Here is a 22,605-nt window from a genome sequence, read left to right as displayed (position 1 = left end):
TATTAATATTAACAGTATAATAACATACTGTATGTGTCAAAAGTGCCAATAACATATTTTGAAATGTTAAAATAATTAGCTCATACTTGGGACTTGATATTTCATTTGTTTTGTAAGGCTGGTTTGTAACCATCTGCAGATATGACCTCAGATTTTTATCGTGATTACATTATTGTGTGTATGTTGGCAGGTCAGTAGCTTAGCGTGAGCACTACCAATATCCTCCCATAGAGAGCAGTGAACGGCAGGAAATCGAGCTAATGCTTTCTGTCAGGTTTTTATCACAGCCTATTTTTATGTGAAATCGGATTATGATGTAGGAGAACCAGAGCCAGTAACATAAAGCGGCTCAGCCTGAATTCTGGCGGAAGACAAATGAGTTATGTGCGTACTGATGTAATTTACACTGTGTATTTCTGCATTGTTCCTCGTATGTCATATTTAAAAAACTGACAGATAAAAGAATGAATGCAACCAATAACCACCGATGTGCAGCTGTCTCATTCCATATCCAGTGAGAAATATTACGGCCAGTGTTCACAACATCGAGTTAACAGACAAGAGGCACAGACCTGTCCTTGTTTTGCAGTAACGGTAGCTTCCATTACAAAAATACACTTGCATGAGGTCTACAAAATTATCAATGACAATTATGATTTCATATTTCAACAGGCAAATGCATATTTATATACATTATACTTTAGTTAGCAATGGTATCTTATTAAGTAATTTTATTTAATTCCTCGCGCAGTTAACGGACAGTAGCCTACGTAGCTAAACAGACTGTAAACAGACACAGCACTCTAAAGGATGTTCAAAGTGTCTCTCCTGGCCGATATTTTATGAATGACTTAAGACAACCCCCCTCCCCCCTCCGCATATCTAATAATCCAGCGAAGGAAGGAACCATCGTTGTAAAACATCCATTTCCAGTAAATAGGGGGTCCGCATTAATGCAGATTCAGGCAACTGCGCAAACAAAGTGACAACTATTAAACGCGCTAATGATTAAATTCAGATTATACACCCTGTGTGGTTTTGCGGTACTCGCGGTTATTGATGGTGAATGGTGTAATGTAGGCTATTTATTTATAGAATACTGGAATCACAAAATGAAATTTGTCTGCAACAAATTGTTTCGGAAAAACCGCGGCTGCGCGCCTGTTGTTTACTTCAACCACGTGCCTACGTAATGCGCGCTCACACGCACCCTGACTGGAGAATTGGCACGTGTCTTTTTGCGGAGGCGCGCCTCACCAAAAACAAGGCAAAGCGCGTTCTGGCTTTGTCTCTCCCTAGGAGCTGTCGTGATTGGCTTTTGGTGACAACCGGAGCGGAGTTTACTAACCAAGTATTGGCTGCGGCTGGATTCTACTCGCTCTAATTGGTCACAATTGCGGTGGTGAGGCTGGACTTCTGCGTCTGCCTGTTTCGTTGTAACAAGTTCGAATGTAGCTAACGATTTTCAGGCAGTAACAAAACAAAAGACGCGACTCGGCAGCTGTAGCGTAGATCAGAAAAGGTTTGGAGTAGCTATCAGTTTATGCTTTTAATACACGATCGGGGGAGTTTACAGGGATCCCGGGCCAAGAAGATACGGCGAAACACGCTGCTGATTAAAGGAAATATATAGGGGAAATAATAAAATCTTATTTCATGAAATATTTTTGGAAAAATCAGAACGGAGGGGATTTACGTGGGAACGAATACAAACGTTCATATCAGACTCTGCGTTGAAAATTTTGAGGGTTTCAAATGGTCTAGTTGGCTAGGTTATATGCAACTCCATACGTCCTGGAGTTGAGGTTGGTGTTATTGTAACAGCGCGAGCCAAACTGCAGCAGCGCTAATCGCGTGCTGCAATTAAATGGAAAATATAAAAGCTAGCTAGTTTGCGTGGAATACGCGCTGCTGGAATTGTGCACTTTCACAGCTGAGGAGCAGTTATAAGTTTAAGTGATCTCAGTCAGTTACACAGTCGGGCGGCGGAACGGGAGAAATATGAAATGCTGTAAAAGACATTGAAGAAAGCTCGCTATCTCTGGGATCGTGGCACCCCACGCGTGGACCACAACACACTACTTGTGAATGAGAAAGACAGCTGTCGTGGAGAAATTATATTCTCCACCTCCGTCCGTAAGGGAGAATTATTTTTGCGTAAGTATCGACATGATATAGCTTGCTCAAGCAGGTCATGATAGTTAAGGATTAATTTTATTTTAATTTATTGACAACGTTAAAATGTGCTATTCAAAATCTATTTTGTTGGATTTCATTAAAGCCTTGCCACTGGCTTGGAAAAAGGTCACATTGAGGGGATGCAGCTCTTCCCCTGGCTAGCTTGCTGAATGACATAGCATAATATCAGTATTGTGTTTGGCAGTTAACTAAATAAGACTGCATATGTATTGGTTCGCAGAATGTGGGGAAACAGACGATATAACCTGACTAGTCCAGGATTGCTGCTAGCGAACAACTGGGTCATAAAAGCGACGAGGTGCGGAATGCAAACATATGACATCATCAGTGCATCGATTCGACGCAAAGTTATTTTTCTGGACAGTTTTTTACAACATGGTTGTGTCGCTAAATTGAACACTGCATTGCGCGTTTACACAACAGCAAAATCAAGTCAATATCGCTGTCAGCTGTAGCCACTGAGACGCATTACATAATTTCATGAATGAGTCTGGATTCTGTGCAGTGGAAATAAAAACAAATCCCAGCGAAAAATGGCTGAAAAGCTTTGCGATTTACCATTGGTATTATCAGCAGGGCTACGTTGCAAACGAAGAGCGTGCAGGATGTGTTGTGTGCTACGTTTTCAGCCGTTGTCTGTTTGCTCATAGTCTTGCTTATTATTTATAAGCTGTGGCAGATGTGCTCGTGACGCATGCATCGGAGAGGGTAGAATAATATCTTATCCAGGTGCAACGGACTTTTCAAGTCAATTTCGGTGATTACCGTTTTTATAGATTTTGGTGATAGTCATTTTATTCTGGGCCAGTTATAGGCTATATTAACACAGAATATGGTTGACATTGCTGTTATTTAATTTTATTAATCATATTAACGATTCATCATTATTAAGTTTTAATGATAGGCTATTAAAATTGAGTAGGTTAACTGAGGATGTTATGGTAGCAGTCATAACAATTGAGGACAAGTTGAATTAAGATTCTGGTATTCGAATAAAATGTAGAATTTAAGGTGGCACTAATAAATTGAAAAGCAATTATCAGGTGCTTCTTTCCCAGATTATTGTCTTAACCCTAACCACTCTGTTTATCATAAGTTAGTATGTTCTTATTCAGTATTTAACCCGTTGAACGAACCGATATTGAATTATGATATCAAAATTGGTTAACTGTGAAAGCTCGTCATGCTTTCGTGTATTTATTTACACATCCGGGAGCGTTTTTGCAACTGCCGTCATCGCGCCATGTCTGCTCATTTAGTGGTTGCTGTAAGTGTCAATCAAGTGTAAGGGCGTCCTCCAAATGACGTATTCATCACAAAGCTACCAGGCTAGTCTATCACGAACACAAAGGCAACGACAAAGACGAGACATGTACATGGCAGTCTACACCAGCATAATATATCGCATCGGCTTAGGACAATATCTACATATTTCAGACAATAAAACGTCTATTGCCCTAGTTTGCTTTTAATTTTTACATCTTAAGCACATCAAAATATATTCTGTGTAAAAACTGGATTCGGGGAGACCTGTTTCAGGTGGTAAGTGCTGTGCCAAATGAAGAACGCATGACTTAAGTTGTTTCGTGTTGATTTTGTGATGGTAAAAGTTCGATTGTCCAAGTGTTGCTAATGGCTTTGGTATATTTAAGATAAAACCACAAGTATCAACGACCTAGGAAACCTGTAGGAAGTAGCACAATGGATCATAGTTCTTTAAAAATAACGCATGCCGTCGATTAATCGTGAACTGTTAATATTCCGTTATACGAAAACATTTCTAAACTTTGCAGAAAGTGCATCGTATAAAAGTACACGGAAGCGTGTGTCAGTGCCATTTGTCCTGTAGGCTACTGTAGCCTACCCCCGATGATAAGACTGAGCCATGGCGAGTCCACAGGAGCCGTGAATTACTCTCGTGCAATATAAATATACTTTTGCGATGTTTCCGTTATATTTAATCTGTAAATGGACATCGCAGTATCTTGTTAATGGTGAACGAGAAGGAACAGAAATGCTATACTACATTCTGAGTAGCCTGTATGTGCACAGCTGGTTAACAGGCGATAACAGGGAGACAGACTCGCTTCTTCCTGTTTCAGGTACAAAGAAGCGCGTTGAGAAGTGGCTGTTCTCTTTCTGGCATATCCATTGTTCTTTGATACGTCCATGAGCCCCAGTCTTACCTTAGTTCCACCGTGTAGACCAGGCTCACGCAGAGATTCCACGTCTCCCCAGGGATCTGTATTGTCTAATAACAGAAAAGGAAAATAGCTGCTTGTACAGGAACTGGCAAAACCTGAACAGATTGTACTGTTTTCATCTGTCAAGGATTTAAATGGCTTGTATATTCAAACGTGATTCTGAAACGGGTTACTGTGCCACACAGTTGCTGTTTGTACAGTATACTTAAGGGGCAGTGGCTTCTGTTATGAGTTGCAGGTGAGTCAAAATGTCCCCAGGAAACCTTACTGCTTGAGGTTGAGGTAGTGACAGTGAAACATGTATCCCTTTGTGGTAGTGGTTTCCAAACAACATTGGCAGAAATTGCACCTGATTGGCCTGTGTTGGCTTGTGTTGGCCTGTGTTGGCGATTCAGCCTGTATGAGACGTGCCTTATCTGAGACCTGCACAACAGGAGATTTTATCGCTGCCTTAATCTTCTGTGTTAACTGCTGCTGTAGATTAGCCCTATTGAAAGCACTGCTGTTTGTTACCTTTAACAGGTTCATGTTAAACGACATCCAAAACATGCAAAGATACAAATTTTGCTAACTGATAGAGTAATGCAACAGTCTGTGTTAATGCTTGGGTGATTCCCCCCGTTTCTTGCATGGAGCTGGCATATTAAATTCTTAAGTCAGACCTGTTGGCCTATGGTGCATTGAGGTTTGAAATGGACATGGCAGCGTCCTGTCCTTAAATTAACCCCTCGTCAGTGTTCTGATGTATAGTCCTATTATCAAGTTGTTTTTTTGTAATGGCTAATTTTCAGTGCAAAGATTATTAAATGGTCCATATCCAAGCAGTTTTTTTCAGGCGTCAGGTGGTCTGTCTGTTGAAGTGAGTCTATGATTCTTGTCTTTAGTTAAATATCTTGTCATTGCACTTACATCTGTGATGCCTGGTGTACCCTGACCACTAAAACTTTCTAATTTTACTGTTAAGTAGGTCGAACTAATGATAACTGCTAGCGGTAAAGTATGCACAACAGCTAAGAAGCTTCGTCTTGAAAATAGGGTCAGTTTTGCATATTTCAAAAGCGGTCTCCGTTTTTGTTAGCGAGGCTGAACTGTTTTCAGTACAGCTCTCGGCTTTGAGAAGAGGAACTGCGACCAAGTTATCACTGGGGTAGACGTGTCGAGCGATGTGTGAATCCCAACTTGACGGCTGTTTTTACCTTTCCGACCCTGCGCTCTGCGTTGGACCTGTTCGTTTTCACGGCGAGCCTCGTGTGAAAAGCATTCAGGGGGCTCTTCTGCCACGGTCGCCATACTGGCGGACAGCCAAGCACAGCATACGCTGCCGGGTTTCGGGTGAATTTCTAGGCAAACACAGGCCTTCGGGGTAAACAGCGCATTTGGCTCGCCGTTTTGAGAATGTGCGCTTCTACTTCTCTCTCGCGCGGAGTGAGGGAAAGTGTTCTATTTTGTGGTTAGCAGCCTTAGTAAAGCATTCACAAGGCGACGGTGGCAAAAACGAAACAAACGGCGGGAGCGATAAACTGGCTTCCTGTTGAGCTGCCGTAGAGGCGAGCAGAGATTGGCTGATCGGCGCGGACCAGAAGCACGCTTTCCATGGCGCGCGCCGTGGCGACCCCTGGCTTCCTGTTCTTTTGCGGAAGCTTCTTTTGTTATTGTTTGCTGCGCGCGACTCGTGTGGGTTAACCTGCGCGCACGCTTTCCTGTTTTGCTCTTGCGACACTACGTTCTGAGATGAGATGGCTTCCTCAGCGATGCTTTGAAATGCCTTCTTTGGTCTTTTCTGCCTCTATTGTTTAATGCTTTACGCAACTTTTTATAGTTTGTGCACATGTGTGGAAACATCAGTGTGGGAGTTGGTAATAGAGGTTTCTGTGAGGGTAATAAATGGCCTTTGAATGGAGTCTGATACTGTTTCTCGATTCTCACCATCATGATTACCCCTCATGCAAGTGAAAGTGACATAACAGTGAATGCATTACAACAATCACGGTAAATCATGAGAAAGTGCTGTTAGTGTTTTACATTTTCTAGGCCTGTTTGGGTAATTGTGTGGTTCCTTCTTGGGAACAATCAGCCATTCCCTGCAATAGCTGCACCTCTCTGGATGTGAGTAGTGGGTAGCCTGAGTCTCTGGAGTCAGCCCAAGCGCGTGCCTTCTGATCAGCAGGGTTTTGTCTTCCCAGAAGCGCCAGGTGCACCCACTTACTGTACCATACAGGGAACTACAGGTGCATTTAGCTGTGCTTTCAGTGTAAGTTCCAGTCTGAGTAACATGCTGAGTAAGTTCATCTTACTCTATTTATCTTATTTTATGTTCACTGTTACGCAACACCTGACCAAAACAAATTCCTTGTATGTGTAAACCTACTTGGCAATAAACCCGATTCTGATTCTGATTCTGATTCTGATGCCACTCTAACACCTGTGCTGATGTTTGAAGGGGATTGACAGTGCAGAGGCTCACACAGAGCTCAGTCAAACCGTGCTCCTGCCGTAGCAGATGCTTCTCTGTGCTCCCTGGTTAAACCATGGACAAATATTTAACTCACTGAATCCACAAACAGGTTCGTTCATTTGAATACGTTTGGAATGTATGAATGGTTTTTTTACGAAATCCTTTCCAAGGAAGCAAATGTTGTTTGTGTGCAGTGGCAGCAAGCTTGAACGTGCTTGTTAAAATGTTCTTTATGGATGATCATGCACCCTCATTAACCTTCACCCCCCCCCCCCCCCCCCCTGTTTCTCTCTCACTCTCTCTCCCCCCCTCCCTCTCTCTCTCTCTCTCCTCCAGGTGTGTATTTCTCTTGTGGTGCATGTGTGGAGCGTGCCACACACCCACTCCAGAACAACGACGGCTTTTGCTTGCATCTTCCAGTGTTTCTTCTGTCAGCAAGTCCAGCAGAGCTGCAACTCTTCCAGCGCCAGCCCGGAGCCTCGGGAGGAGCCGGCCCACAGTGAGATGGTGAAGATGACCAAGTCCAAGACCTTCCAGGCCTACCTGCCCAACTGTCATCGCACCTACAGCTGCATCCACTGCAGGGCACACCTGGCCAACCACGACGAGCTCATATCCAAGGTAGAGAGCTCTCTGCCCCATGTCCCGGAAAATCCACCAATCAGCACAATAATCTGAGAGGGGTGGGTGGATGGGCGGGGGGTGAGTGGGGGGGGGGGGTTCCTCTCTGTTGCATGGCCAGGTAATTCCTGTGTTTTTATAGAATAGTTTCCTGTTTCCGTTTTGCCTGAGAATTGTGTCAGCACCTTGTGAAAGGTCAGGGAATGTGAGCCGCCGGGGCAAGCAGCATCAGCTTTATCTGGATTTAGCCTGTTAGCCAAGCGCGGCGATTTGCCCCAGCCAGACCAGCATGTGATATGTAGGCCACAGGTAGCCTAGCCACTGTATGATATACAGGTCACAGTTGGCTTAGCCAGTATGTGATAAACAGGCTGTAGTTAGCCTAGCCAGTGCAAAATATACAGGCCATTGTTAGCCCATTCAGTGTATGATATACTGGTGGCCAAAGTTAGCCAGGTGAGTGTGTGATATACAGGTCGGTGTTAGCCAGGTGAGTGTGTGATATACAGGTCGTTGTTAGCCAGGTGAGTGTGTGAGATACAGGTCGTTGTTAGCCAGGTGAGTGTGTGAGATACAGGTCGTTGTTAGCTGATTCTCTGCCTAACCCAGCTGCACAGGAGGGTGTGTTTCAGCGGGTTATTAATATGAGGCACGCATCACCTTTCCAGGTGTCTGCACCGATTACTCTGAGCCAGGAAGACGGCTGGCCTCGCTTGTCACGATAAACAGCGGGCCTGTCGAAGCCGATGAGCATCGTTAGCGCGGCTCGGCCCGCTCGGCTGCTGAAGGGGTCGCAGTGTCAGGTCTGCACTGGGGGCTGAGGAGACGTGTTGCCCATTCATCCCGTACGTTACAGCATCGGTGTGGGTCACTTTAATACCTTTACAACAGAAGTCCGCGTAATGCTGGCTTGAGTGTTTCCTCAGACTGCAGGGCATTCAAAAGAACCCTGACTACCCAGAATATTTTTCCCATAGATTGAAAGATTTGTGACAGGCGAGAGGTTGTGGGAGAGTCTGCAGAGAGCTCTGTGGGTAAAACAGTGTTCCTGTGATCACATCTGCTTTCGCTGAATTAAGAAAAGAAAATGGTTAGGGTTAGGTAACAGACGCCGGATGGAAATAAAACAAAGGCTGGGCTGCGTTTTAAAACACCCAGGTGAAGTTCAGGTTTTGGCCTTGCTGCGCTATAGATAGACATCCATGTACCTGAAAGTAGACACTGATAAACCTGCTTCCATGAGAAGTGTGATAGAAGGACACAGATTAATTTGCCGTGTGATCACCTCGCTTTTCAGGATTGTAACTTTGTTTTCATGCATCTGTTCAGGCCGACCAGTAACATAAAGCTGGCTGAAACTTGCTAGAACCAACCAGTGGGAAACCAGTGGTCTCACAAACAGAACATTCCCTTTCCCTGTGCTCTTGTGTCTGGGGTAAAGACTGGCATAATGATATTCTGTGAAATTTAAGGTGATAAATCCAAGCTGTGTTGTGTCTCTGTTGTTTTTCCTGTTAAGCAGAAAGGTCATTGTGTGCAGCTTTCTGAGCTTCTGTTGATCTGACGGAGGCCAAGGAATGCTGGAGAACAGGTAGAGGCTTTGTCTTTGTGCTGTGCTGGGTCACATCAAACTAGATGTGCAACCTTTCAGAACTCATCAGCACGTTGCTGTGATGGGGTGATGTCGGGCCATAACTGATCATCAGCAGAAAATTCCTTTGTGACTTCAATGTTCTTCTCCTTCCATACTGTGGGCTGACAGACTCGTCTAGCAGGAGTACAATACAATTTACTGAGCAGCTGACCTTTTAGGCAGTAGTTTAAGTGAAGTTTTAGTCAGTAGTTTAAGTTTAAGTTTAAGTGATGTTTTAGTTCAGTTCAGTGTCTTGTCTGTCTGAAACCTGGAGGTGAGGAATGCTAACTTTATGTAGACAGGTTTGTTGGACTACTTTTAAACAACTTTCAGCACATTGCCTGGGAGACGATGCACTTCATTAAAAGTTCCTTTGATGCTTATATGTCAGCTTAAACAAAAAAAAAAAATCTATACCTTTTTATGTTTTGTCCATCTTACTACAGTCTGTACATGACAGTGACTTAAATTGTATTTTGCAGATCCATACTGAGTTGTGGTCCTTTAAGGTCTGCACTGCATGGTTTTTGCAGTGCAGGAGATTCTAATTTCAGAAAGATTAAATGCATTATGGAAGGTAATGTTTCAATTTGCCAAAATGCATTATGGAAGATGTAGTTCCAGAAACCTGATCAGGAAGTTACAGGAAAAGACTGTGAGGCTGGGCCTCTGTAGATCTGTGGAGCTCTTCCTGAGGCTGTGAGGCTGGGCCTCTGTAAAGGCTGGACTGAGGCTGTGAGGCTGTGAGGCTGGACTGAGGCTGTGAGGCTGTGAGGCTGTGAGGCTGGGCCTCTGTGGATCTGTAGAGCTCTTCCTGAGGCTGCGAGGCTGTGTGTTGAGCGGAGGCTGGAGTGTCAGGGGAGAGCCCGCAAGGTTGCAGCTATTTTTAGCCCGGCCCAGAAAGCCTCCCCCTCAGACCTCCTGCGGCTGGGCCTCGCAGAAGCAGGCCAGAGCGGCGCGGGCTGTAAGCCGATTATGTCACGGGGAAGATGATATCCCCACGCTGCTGTTTTCCACTCAGCGCTGCCAAGCGCCGCGCTGATTTAGCGCCGTCCTGACGGGATCCCCTGGAGAGCGCAGAGCGCCTGCACGGCATGGTCAGCGGGGCGGTCCGCGCCCCCGTTCGGGCTGGTTCTTTAAATTTGAGGGGTGGCGTTAGGGGTGTGCGTGGGGGTCACGCTGGGATTCTCCCTTCAGGAGCTTCATGTCAGGGGCATTAGTGAGACTGAAGTCCTCCTCAGTCAGACCTACAGCCTCTCTCAGCAGTGAGCACCAAAAACCGCTTTTCCTTCTGGTGACGAGGTGAATTATGAGCATCCCTGCCAGTAAAAAGCACTTTTGTGGAGACATGCCACATTATTCCCTTTAATGTGGTTCAGTGTGACCGGTTATGGGATGCTGAAAAGTCCTGGAATAGTACAGAAGTACTGAGCATTGATTTTTTTTGCCTACTTGATGACAAGCCGCTGAAATAAACTTGAGGACAATTAGGCTACATATTTATATTTCATCTTTATAACAGACTTTAATGATCACAGAACTAAATGATCATCCAATGGGAGGCTTCAGAAATACACGAGAATGAGTGCAAATGTCTGGCATGATGTGTAATACCTGCTGGAATATATCATCCATTTTGGGAATGCTCAAGAATAAATGACTGAGAGTGAGGTTGAATCCGCTTTGTTTATTTTTCTTTCTATTTTTATTTTATTAAAAAAAAAAAACAAATAGAAAACTATGAAAATATCTGTCTGGTTTAACCACTCCCAGAATCATAATATTTGACTATTAAATAAAAAATGAGTGTTTGAGTTCGTATAGTTTCAAATCAGGTTTGTAAAATACCAATTCTGTGTGTGAGAGGGTTGGGGTTAGGGGGCGGAGCCAGGGTCACATGACTGCGGTGTCTGTTTATTTAGAGTATGTAGGAGGGCTGCGTGGTGTGACCACCACTTAATGCTCTGACTATTTCTTTTTTTATTGTTTTAAAGAGCAAAAAAGTCTATATTTAAATTCAAACAGTCCAAATGTACATTCAGTGATTTCACCATTCCAAAGACAGCTAGGTAGCAAGTCATGAGGCAATTATCCTCAGGGAAAAATGAGTCTTTTGCCTGTCCATAATCTGACAGAAGTGTAATTTGTTAGGGCTGCAGACCGTATTATTACACATCCTCCTGTGTATTGCGTAAGACGGGTTTTATGTGACTCAACACACAGCACATTTCACTCTGCTCCTCGAACCGTTTCCTTTCCGCACGCATGTGACCTCACCGCTGCCCCCACCTGATTGGTCAGCATTAGAGCCAGTGTTCTGAGGAGCTAACTGCCGCTCAGGATTGGTGAATTCTCACTAAAAAGCTATTTTAAAACATTTTTTCAGCCGGTCCTAGTGTTTTGAAACCTCGGGGGACACGCAGGGTGTTTATGGGGACCTTAGGGGACACACAGGGTGTTTATGGGGACCTTAGGGGACACACAGGGTGTTTATGGGGACCTTAGGGGGGACACAGGGTGTTTATGGGGACCTCGGGGGACACACAGGGTGTTTATGGGGACCGTGGGGGACACACAGGGTGTTTATGGGGACCTCGGGGGACACACAGGGTGTTTATGGGGACCTCGGGGGACACACAGGGTGTTTATGGGGACCTCGGGGGACACACAGGGTGTTTATGGGGACCGTGGGGGACACACAGGGTGTTTATGGGGACCTCGGGGGACACACAGGGTGTTTATGGGGACCTCGGGGGACACACAGGGTGTTTATGGGGAACTTAGGGGACACACAGGGTGTTTATGGGGACCGTGGGGGACACACAGGGTGTTTATGGGGACCGTGGGGGACACACAGGGTGTTTATGGGGACCGTGGGGGACACACAGGGTGTTTATGGGGACCTTAGGGGACACACAGGGTGTTTATGGGGACCTTAGGGGACACACAGGGTGTTTATGGGGACCTCGGGGGACACACAGGGTGTTTATGGGGACCTCGGGGGACACACAGGGTGTTTATGGGGACCTTGGGGGACACACAGGGTGTTTATGGGGACCTCGGCCCTTGTCCCATGCGTGGAGCTGTGGGGTAAATGTGGCTCTTTTAATGAATGGGCTGACAGAAGGTGTGCGTTTCACAAGAGAAATCCCTTTTCTGTTTAAGTGCCAGAGCCTCTCCAGAGCTCTAAATCTCAATGACCCCCCCCCCCCCCCGCCCCCGCCTGCCACCCGCCCCCTGTCCCCCCTCCTCGACCACGTTACCCCGATTCTCTGGAGAATCCCCCGGATGTGGCTGGATCTCCCCATTATGTAACGAGTACTTACGGGGTGAAGGCTTTGGATCCTGACTCAGCTCCACACACACACACACACACACACACACACACTTGCACGCATGCACGCATGCACACGCACACAGACACGCACAGCTGCAGGCATGCAGCCTTTCTGTGCTGATGGATCTGCTCTAAAGAGACTGCCCCACTCATCACTGACGTTCAGCCTGTTTTTCCACAATAACAAACTGGCACAGTCAACAGGAAGCCTTCCGCAGAGCAACGAATCGAGCGTCAGGTACCAAAGGCATTACAGAGGGCGATGCAGCAGGAGCTGGGAACAGACTGTGCTTCTGGTACAGGATGGGGGGGGGGCAGACTGTGACTGTGGTGGATAGGCTCGGGGGGGTGGACTGTGGCGGTGGATGTACTCGTGTTGACTCACTACTGATGGAGCACTTAGACCTGAGAGGGGTCCCCCATTTTTCTGTCGAACAGGGGTGTTACTCATTATCTTTTCCATTTTTCAAAGACAGGAGTTTAGTAGAGGGGTAGAATTTGCCTAAACGGTTAAACATTAATTTGAGGCTTGCCTGCATTTTATTTATTCATCTTCTTTTAAGGCCAAACCACCCTATTTTTAACAGTCATTTTATTAATGCTGGCTAATGCCACCCCGTGATCTGGATTTGCACTCCTACATGCAGAAAGAAGGTGTGTTAATGCAGCAGTGCATTCTGGGTGACACTGTGGCTGCAGAACTAGCAGTACTGTGGAGCACACAGAGATGAACTTCTGACTGCCGCCGTTAGAAGCTGATAATAATGCCTTTGAATGTTCGCCCCTGTTGTGTGTGCTGAACTGCATTTGCATATGTTCGTGATCCGAACTGAATGTTCACTGCAGAGAGGATTTGCACATCCGCTGGTGGGGGGTCATTTTGTTTGTTAATCCTGATGTAAAAGCTTGTTTAAAAATTCCCAAATAAGGAGGAAATGCTCTTCCTCCCTCAAGACATTTCTGTCCCAAAGCAACTATTGTACTTCCTGTGAGTGTGTGCAATCTAACTAAGGGCTGACTGCAGTGATGGTGTAACAGTGTGAGTGTGTGGGGGTTCCCCTCATACTGCTGCCTGTCCCATCAGGGTTCCCCTCATACTGCTGCCTGTCCCACCAGGGTTCCCCTCTTACTGCTGCCTGTCCCACCAGGGTTCCCCTCATACTGCTGCCTGTCCCACCAGGGTTCCCCTCTTACTGCTGCCTGTCCCACCAGGGTTCCCCTCATACTGCTGCCTGTCCCACCAGGGTTCCCCTCATACTGCTGCCTGTCCCACCAGGGTTCCCCCCATACTGCTGCCTGTCCCACAAGGGTTCCCCTCATACTGCTGCCTGTCCCACAAGGGTTCCCCTCTTACTGCTGCCTGTCCCATCAGGGTTCCTGCTGCCTGTCCCACCAGGGTTCCCCTCATACTGCTGCCTGTCCCACCAGGGTTCCCCTCATACTGCTGCCTGTCCCTTCAGGGTTCCCCTCATACTGCTGCCTGTCCCACCAGGGTTCCCCCCATACTGCTGCCTGTCCCGTGCACACGTGCGCCTGTCAGTAGCTGTGCTAGCCGATAATTAAGCACCCAGAGGTGTGACTTGGTGGCTCTGGTGACACTCATAATTAGTTTGTGGGGGGAGTGGGGAGCAGCTGGTGATTTGGACATCCCTTGAAGGGCTTTATAAGGAGAGAAGGAGGGAGCAGAGTGAGGAACGCTCCTATTGGCTGTCGCTGACCAGTTGGATCGAGCTGTGTTTACTGTACAGAACATTTCGGTGTTGGACCTCTGGTTCCGCCTGGCTCCTGCTCCTGGTTCTGATCCGCTGTTTTCCGTTTAAGGATCCGGTGTTGGACTCGTGTGACGTGACTGAGTGTGTGGGGCAGTGCGCACACATGGAAATAATTCCACTTTCTGCCAAATTAAGCTACTTGGCAGTCACTAGATACAGAGGGGCTAAGCCCTGGGAAGAGCGCCCCCTCTGGCTCCTGTGGGTAAGGGCTGTGGAGCAGGTTCTGCCGCACCCGTCTCCCCCAGGCCCCGCCCCCTGGCTCTGTCATGCCCGTCTCCCCCAGGCCCCGCCCCCTGGCTCTGTCACACCCGTATTCCCCAGCCCCGCCCCCTGGCTCTGTCACACCCGTCTCCCCCAGCCCTGCCCCCTGGCTCTGTCACGCCCGTCTCCCCCAGGCCCCGCCCCCAGGCTCTGGTGCACCCGTCTCCCCCAGGCCCCGCCCCCAGGCTCTGGTGCACCCGTCTCCCCCAGGCCCCGCCCCCTGGCTCTGTCACGCCCGTCTCCCCCAGGCCCCGCCCCCTGGCTCTGGCACGCCCATCTCCCCCAGCCCTGCCCCCAGGCTCTGGTGCACCCGTCTCCCCCAGGCCCCGCCCCCAGGCTCTGGCGCTGACGCTGTATTGGAGGACGTCCGCTTCTGCAGGCCTCAGTGCTGGAGCAGCTGGCAAGGTTATTAGCCTGAAAGCTCATTTGCGGTGGAAAATAAAAGCCGATTGGCCTGATTGGCTGCGTCGCCGTGACACACAGACAGACTGACAGACAGACTGACAGACTAAACAACAGATTCAGCCTCCGTAAGAGACAGTTCAATGAATTATACACACACACACACACACACACACACACACACACACACACGCACTCACACACACACACACACAGACACATACACACACACACACACACACACACAGACACATACACACACACACACACACACACACACACACTCACACACACACACACACACACACTCACACACACACACACACACACTCACACACACACACACACACTCACACTCACACACACACACACTCACACACACGCACTCACACACACGCACTCACCCACATACACACACACATACACACACACACACACACACACACACTCACACACACAGACTCACCCACATACACTCAACCTCACACTCACACACACACACACACACACGCACACACACACACACTCACACACACACACACACACTCACACACACACACAGACTCACATGTATGCACAGACTCACCCACATACACTCAACCTCACACTCACACACACACACACACACACATGCACACACACACACACACACAGACTCACCCACATACACTCAACCTCACACTCACACACACACACACACACACACACAGACTCACCCACATACACTCAACCTCACACTCACACACACACACAGACTCACGCACGCACACACTCAGCCTCATACACACACAAACACACTTGCACATAGCACACACACCTGTGCATAACACACACACCTGCGTTTAATGAACACACACCTCCGCATAACGCACACACACCTGAGCATAACACACACACCTGCGCATAACACACACCTTTGTATAACATTCTCACCTGTGTTACCATGAGGTACACAGAGCTCCTGAAAACAGCTTTGGAGCTGTGTGAGCACATTGAGCACATTATGAGTGCATAGTGAGGACAGTTCCTGTCTCTCTTTCATCTGCAAGTTAGAATCACACGACCAGACAAGCCTCCTTTTTAAGTACATTCATTTGAGAGTTGAGAGGTTTTAAAGTTAGTTTGTACGAGATTGTTCTTTAATGTAGGAAGATGGGAATTGAAGTGTTAGACACTGAAGGCTCACTGTCACACCTTCCAGAGCTCACTATCTGAGCGTCTCAGTACTGAGAGGGCTGCAGGCTTTGGGGGGGGGGGGGGGGGGCGGCTCTTATCTGTGTGATGAGAGTGGATCTGACAGCAGATTAGCGAGCTGCAGGTGCTCAACTGCAGGGCAGCGCCGGGCTGCATGCTAACTCTGTGGGCTGTATGGTAACTCTGGGCTGCATGCTAACTCTGTGGGCTGTATGGTAACTCTGGGCTGCATGCTAACTCTGCGGGCTGCATGCTAAGTCTGCGGGCTGTATGCTAACTCTGTGAGCTGCATGCTAACTCTGCGGGCTGCATGCTAATTCTCTGGGCTGCAAGCTAACTCTGTGGTCTGTATGCTAACTCTGCAGCTGCATGCTATCTCTCTGGGCTGCATGCTAACTCTGTGGTCTGTATGCTAACTCTGCGGCTGCATGCTAACTCTGTGGCTGCATGCTAACTCTGTGGGCTGCAATGAGGCTAATGTGAGCAGCCAGACGAAGGCCAGCTCTCCTGCAAACCAGACAAAGAAAAACAGACTCACAGAGAGCTTCATACTTAAACACACACATTTATAAAACACACACACACAGAGAGCTTCATACTTAAACACACACATTTATGTAATGCACATGCTGGCATGTGGCCAGAGCCAAGTAGCCAGATGGGGTTTGACTTAGAGAGGGGCTTTCCCTGACCAGTCCTACTGCCCCTCCCCCCTGCCCCCCGACCAGTCCTACTGCCCCTCCCCCCTGCCCCCCGACCAGTCCTACTGCCCCTCCCCCCTGCCCCCTGACCAGTCCTACTGCTCCTCCCCCCTGCCCCCCGACCAGTCCTACCATCCCTGTATTACTGTGCTGCCATTTGACATTCATCTCTCTCTCTCTCTTTCTCTTTCAGTCGTTCCAAGGCAGCCAAGGCCGAGCCTACCTCTTTAACTCTGTGTAAGTATCCCTCTGTTCTCTGCCTCTTTAACTCTGTGTAAGTATCCCTCTGTTCTCTACCTCTTTAACTCTGTGTAAGTATCCGTCTGTTCTCTACCTCTTTAACTCTGTGTAAGTATCCCTCTGTTCTCTACCTCTTTAACTCTGTGTAAGTATCCCTCTGTTCTCTACCTCTTTAACTCTGTGTAAGTATCCCTCTGTTCTCTACCTCTTTAACTCTGTGTAAGTATCCCTCTGTTCTCTACCTCTTTAACTCTGTGTAAGTATCCCTCTGTTCTCTACCTCTTTAACTCTGTGTAAATCTTACTCTTCTGTCTCCCTGAAAGTAAGTGGAAAAAGTCAGTTGATTAATATGTTGTCTTTGCTCCTTGTGCTAATGATTCATGGGTCTGTGCTTTAAAGATGTGTTTTATTTTAGCCGTGATTTGAGGCGTTCTTTAGCCAGTGTGTGTGTCTGTGTGAGGCCCAGTCTGTGCAGGGCCTGTGCTGCTGTGCGTGCCTGTGTAAGGCCCAGTCTGCGCAGGGCCTGTGCTGCTGTGCGTGCCTGTGTGAGGCCCAGTCTGTGCAGGGCCTGTGCTGCTGTGCGTGCCTGTGTAAGGCCCAGTCTGCGCAGGGCCTGTGCTGCTGTGCGTGCCTGTGTGAGGCCCAGTCTGTGCAGGGCCTGTGCTGCTGTGCGTGCCTGTGTAAGGGCCAGTCTGCACAGGGCCTGTGCTGCTGTGCGTGCCTGTGTAAGGCCCAGTCTGCGCAGGGCCTGTGCTGCTGTGCGTGCCTGTGTAAGGCCCAGTCTGCGCAGGGCCTGTGCTGCTGTGCGTGCCTGTGTAAGGCCCAGTCTGCGCAGGGCCTGTGCTGCTGTGCGTGCCTGTGTAAGGCCCAGTCTGCACAGGGCCTGTGCTGCTGTGCGTGCCTGTGTAAGGCCCAGTCTGCGCAGGGCCTGTGCTGCTGTGCGTGCCTGTGTAAGGCCCAGTCTGCGCAGGGCCTGTGCTGCTGTGCGTGCCTGTGTAAGGGAGCCGTTTGATCTCCAGTCAGACGCAGGGCTGTAAGTGGCCTTGCGTGAGAAGGCTGGTCAGGCCTAGTGTGGCTCCGCCTCCGGCCTGTGATGCGTTCACCCAGGCAGAAAGATCCGAACGAGTCCCGGCTCGTCTGTCGGATATCCGCCACAGGGCGAATGCAGCGGGCTTAAGCCCCGCCCCCCAGGCCATCCATCCTCTCTATAGGTCACACGTGCTGTCATTCATTGCATCTTGCAAATTATTTTGTGACCAAGTAATTTAGCCATTATGCAATAGTCCCAAAGGGATCGATTTTCTCCATGTGTGGAACTTCTAGCTTCACTTACAGTGCTCAGCCGTGCGTTCTGTCTGACTGCACATTTCCCTGTGAGAGCTCTGCTGTGGAGATGTTAGACTGCAGCTCTGCATTAGTGAAGGATCTGAGACAGACACGGGACATGCAGCACAGCACTTGCAGGGTTAATCATGTGTTTACCAGGAAAGAATAAATAAGGAAGGGATTAAAAAGGTATATCAGCCATGTACTGTTTCTGTGTAGATAACAAGTCACATGGTTACCGTACCTTCTGAGCACGTCCAGAAAGATGGATTTTGATTGGTGTTAAACATTGAAGGAATGTGCTCTTGAAATGAGTGAATTCACACATGATGATCATTTCTGCACAGTCTTCCCCGTAGGACACGTGCAAACTGGCTGTGGGGAACTGTAAACCATGAGTGTGACTGTCTCTCCCTCCCTCCTTCACCCCATCTCCCTCCCTCTCCCCCTCTGTCTCCCACTCCCCCTCCCCCTCTCTCTCCCCTCCCTCCCCCTGACCCTCCCTCTCTCAGGGTGAACGTAGGCTGCGGTCCAGCTGAGGAGCGGGTTCTTCTCACTGGTTTGCATGCGGTGGCGGATATCTACTGTGAAAACTGCAAGACCACTCTGGGGTGGAAATACGTAAGTGTGCTGTGACCCCGCCTTCCTGTACGGCAGCCTGACTCCGCCTCCCCCACGCCTCCCCGCCTTCCTGTACGGCCGCCTGACTCCGCCTCCCCCACACCTGCACATTTCAAACAGAATGTTCAGGGGGGAAGGGTTTCAGAATTACAGAAAGGCAGTGTTGTGATGTCACAGTAGTGGCTCTTTGTGATTGGATGTGTCCTGAGCATGCTCTGTGTATCTCTTCCCTACAGGAGCATGCTTTTGAGAGCAGTCAGAAATACAAAGAAGGAAAGTTCATCATCGAGCTGGCGCACATGATCAAGGACAACGGCTGGGAGTGAGCCCCCCCAGGACCCCGGGGGGAACCCTGGGGCAGAACCCTGGGGCAGAACCCAGGTTGTTTTTGTGATCTTTCCTTGCTCCGTCGGGGACTTCACGGAGCTGTTACAGGGAGGGCAGTCTCCCGGACTCTCGCCAAACTTTACAGCGAAAACATTTTTACAAAACTTGACAGGACAAGACGAGGGGCATGCCGCAGAACCCCTGTCCCGTCCTCATCCGTGCTGACGTGTTCTAGAGCCCCGCAGGTGTGCACCTCTGTCCTGTGTCTCCCCTCTACTGCAGGAAACACCCCTTTATTATTCAGATGACTCTGTTTTCCTCTTTTTCCGTTTTAGTGAGTGGGGGAAGGGCTCAGACTGAAGCCTCCGGGCCTTCCCATGGTGCTTTGCCTGTAGTGTAAAGACGGGACGTTTCCGGGGTGGCAGTGAGATGGGGGTGTTATGTAGCAGGTGGGAGGGAGGGGTCGGGGGGGGGGGGGGTGCAGCGTGGGGTAGTTTGGAGGGGGTGTGATCTTTTATACCCCTCTATTTTAATGTGTTTCCGTTATTTTATTTGTGTTTGTTTTTTGTCGTTGTTCTTATGATGACTTCACTGTGCAATCTGTGGTACCGCCCCTAACAGCGTACCCACACCACCCCAACTCCCATGGCCCAAAAGCCCACCCAAACACTCCGCTGCTGTCCCAATATTACCCCCCTCCACCCCCCCAATGCCCTCGCTGCTCTCTCAGCCTCACAGCGTTACCTGGTACTGTGCTCCAGCCTCTCGCACCCTTATCTTCTACACGCAGTCGTGTCCTACGCACCACTTCTGGCTGGTCCTGTTCCTGTCCCTCTGACCGTTCTGGAAGTAAACGAAGAGAAGGCAGAGAGCTGTAGAGGAGAAACCAGGCTTTCTTTTTCTCTGCAGAGGCCGATCCTCCCCATCATAAGAGAACACAGAGTCATAGCGCATGGGTACATGCGTAGGTGTACATGCACATATCTGTGCGTATGTTTATACACACGTTGCGCGGTATATTAAAGCATACTTGAATGCAGTTACTTTGTTTGCTCTTTGCTGAGGCCTTGAGTTCATGAGAGTTTAGAGGCAAAAGTCTGTCTGTCTGTCTGTCTCTTTAGGCCTTTCATTGACAACTGAAAGATTGTATAAGATTCTATGTAGATAAATGAGACTCGGGGTTGAGTGGTTGCTGGTAAAATCATCTCCCTATAGATCTAAAGTTGTTCTGTTTACATTTCTCAAAGGCAATATGAGTGCAAACATGGCCGTGCTTCCCTTCTTCAACCCGAATCTGAGACACTATGAGTCTGTTCTTTATTTAGGCGGAACATGGCATTAAAAAGTACCCATTTCTTTCAACAAAACTGTGCGTAAACCTCTTTGCTGCTATTAGGAAATGGAGTCCCTGGCTGTGGCGTGGTCCTGCTGCACGTTGGCGTGGTTTGAGAGTGTTTTCATGGCTTTCTTTGTTCCTGTTCTGTGTGTGTTTGCCTCTAAGCTCCATGAATCTTGTGCCTCTTCAAAAGGAACATTCTTCTCGGTTGTGCAGTGCATAACTAGTGAACCCAGTCCATCGATCCGTGCCTCCGGGCTGGTTTGCTTGAAACGTATTCACCAAAACTTCAGAGATCTATCCAGATAAAGAACATAGATATGGAATCAACCAATATTTTCATAGTTTTATCAGCACTGGTGAGAGATTGAATTATTCAGTGCTTATACAGAGTAAATAGAGTTGGGGGGGGGGGGGGGTTGTCCTGGTAACGAGACGCGTGGGTCATTTATGCAGTTTTTAATTGAGATTAAATCAAATCCTGATTGTGAAAAATTAGTGTTGCTGGGGGTGGGGATAGGGGTGTTTTTTTGGGAGGGGGTTGTCTCTGGTTATGTGGCCATGTTCGGTGTACATCACAGAGAAGGTCGGTCTGGTAACATGACCTTTTAATCAACCAGGCAAAGAAAATACAAATTAAATGGTTACAGAAATATCCTACTTGAAAAAACCACAAATGGGGAAACAGATTAGACATTTTCCCTGTTACAGTTTTGTACATAAAAATAACATATTTAAGGTTTTATACTTATTTCTACTGGGTTCCTTTACTTCCCTGACTTGAAGCACTTTTGTTAACTGTTCCTGTACCTCTGGCTTGTGTGTGCTGCTGTTTCTTTGGTTCTTTTCTTTGTTTTGCTGTCGTACTCAGTCTTCTCTCTCAGATGAGACTGCTGTTTTATTTTGAATCCTTCGTGAGACCCAGATGGTTGGGCAGCTGGTTCTGTGTGTGAGGCCCAGATGGTCGGGCAGCTGGTTCTGTTTGGAGGCCCAGATGGTTGGGCAGCTGGTTCTGTTTGGAGGCCCAGATGGTTGGGCAGCTGGTTCTGTTTGGAGGCCCAGATGGTTGGGCAGCTGGTTCTGTTTGGAGGCCCAGATGGTTGGGCAGCTGGTTCTGTTTGGAGACCCAGATGGTCGGGCAGCTGGTTCTGTTCGGAGGCCTAGATGGTTGGGCAGCTGGTTCTGTTTTGAGGCCCGGATGGTTGGGCAGCTGGTTCTGTTCGGAAGCCCAGGTGGTTGGGCAGCAGGTTCTGTTCGGAAGCCCAGGTGGTTGGGCAGTGAGGTAAGCTGGATTCTCCCACACGTTTGGGTCAGTGGATGTTTCGTACTGGAGAGTGCTGACCAGGCCGTTCACCCAGTTAACTTTCCTCTAAACTTTGGAATCCTTGAGGCCAGTGTCACTGCTAAATATGAACCAAATAAAAAAATACATTCTACTAAAAAAGATGAAGAGCATTAAGTTAGTGTACAGCCCCTTGCAGCAGAGTTGTCATTTGGGTGCTGAAAATGTATTCGCTAAAAAAACCAAAAACAGCTTGGCTCAGTGTCCTAATGGACTCGTTTTATTTTAGTGAACATACAGCGATGTAGAAAATGGCTGGAATGCTGAAACGTACGTTTACTTAAGCTGTTTTTCAGTGACACTGGCTCCAACCTGTTCATCAATAGGAAATGTTACTCTAAAGATATTAGTGTAAGGAATCTAGGTATGCAAAGGAAAAGATTGTAAGTTTGAAGAGTTATTTTCATAGGACTGTTAAAATATAAGGTCGAAAGCATGTTGTATTTATAATGGTTATATTGAGTCGTGCCTGATTTTTTTTTCTTCAAAGCAAAAAAATATATCTGCTTTTTTCTTTTCTTTTTACTTGACTACATTGCTTTGCATTCTGTCTCAGTAAAATAAAATATCACATCTGTCTGTTTTTCACTGTATTGTATCTCAAATATCACAATAAACTTTCAGTGGCATTGTG

At 48.0% G+C, this 22,605-nt stretch overlaps 1 protein-coding gene and 1 long non-coding RNA gene across 5 annotated transcripts in view; one reads left to right on the top strand and one right to left on the bottom strand.

Annotated features, from left to right (window-relative positions):
• LOC118206417 overlaps positions 1–5,809 on the bottom strand; it is a 32,472-nt gene extending 26,663 nt beyond the window's left edge. The window contains exons 1-2 of the long non-coding RNA XR_004761191.1: positions 5,600–5,809; positions 4,386–4,450 (exon numbers count right to left, since the gene is read on the bottom strand). This is a non-coding gene — a long non-coding RNA (uncharacterized LOC118206417). The remainder of the gene's footprint in view (positions 1–4,385; positions 4,451–5,599) is intronic.
• Positions 1,419–22,605, top strand: ypel1 (yippee-like 1). 4 transcript variants are annotated; one of them, XR_004761187.1, is made up of 6 exons: positions 1,419–2,157; positions 7,195–7,479; positions 16,973–17,016; positions 18,858–18,966; positions 19,203–21,842; positions 21,877–22,605. XR_004761187.1 is itself a non-coding variant. In XM_035379117.1 (5 exons), the coding sequence occupies exons 1-5, from the start codon at positions 2,089–2,091 to the stop codon at positions 19,290–19,292; spliced, it is 597 nt and encodes a 198-aa protein (XP_035235008.1). In that variant the 5' UTR covers positions 1,419–2,088; the 3' UTR covers positions 19,293–22,605. The 4 variants fall into 4 exon arrangements, 2 of the variants coding, with proteins under 2 accessions (XP_035235008.1, XP_035235009.1); XR_004761186.1 differs by having other exon boundaries at positions 19,203–21,861; positions 21,896–22,605; XM_035379117.1 differs by having other exon boundaries at positions 19,203–22,605.

This window comes from Anguilla anguilla, chromosome 10 (assembly GCF_013347855.1).
Source record: "Anguilla anguilla isolate fAngAng1 chromosome 10, fAngAng1.pri, whole genome shotgun sequence".
In the NCBI taxonomy this organism is placed as follows: domain Eukaryota; kingdom Metazoa; phylum Chordata; class Actinopteri; order Anguilliformes; family Anguillidae; genus Anguilla; species Anguilla anguilla.
This window is presented reverse-complemented; position numbering and strand designations above follow the sequence as displayed.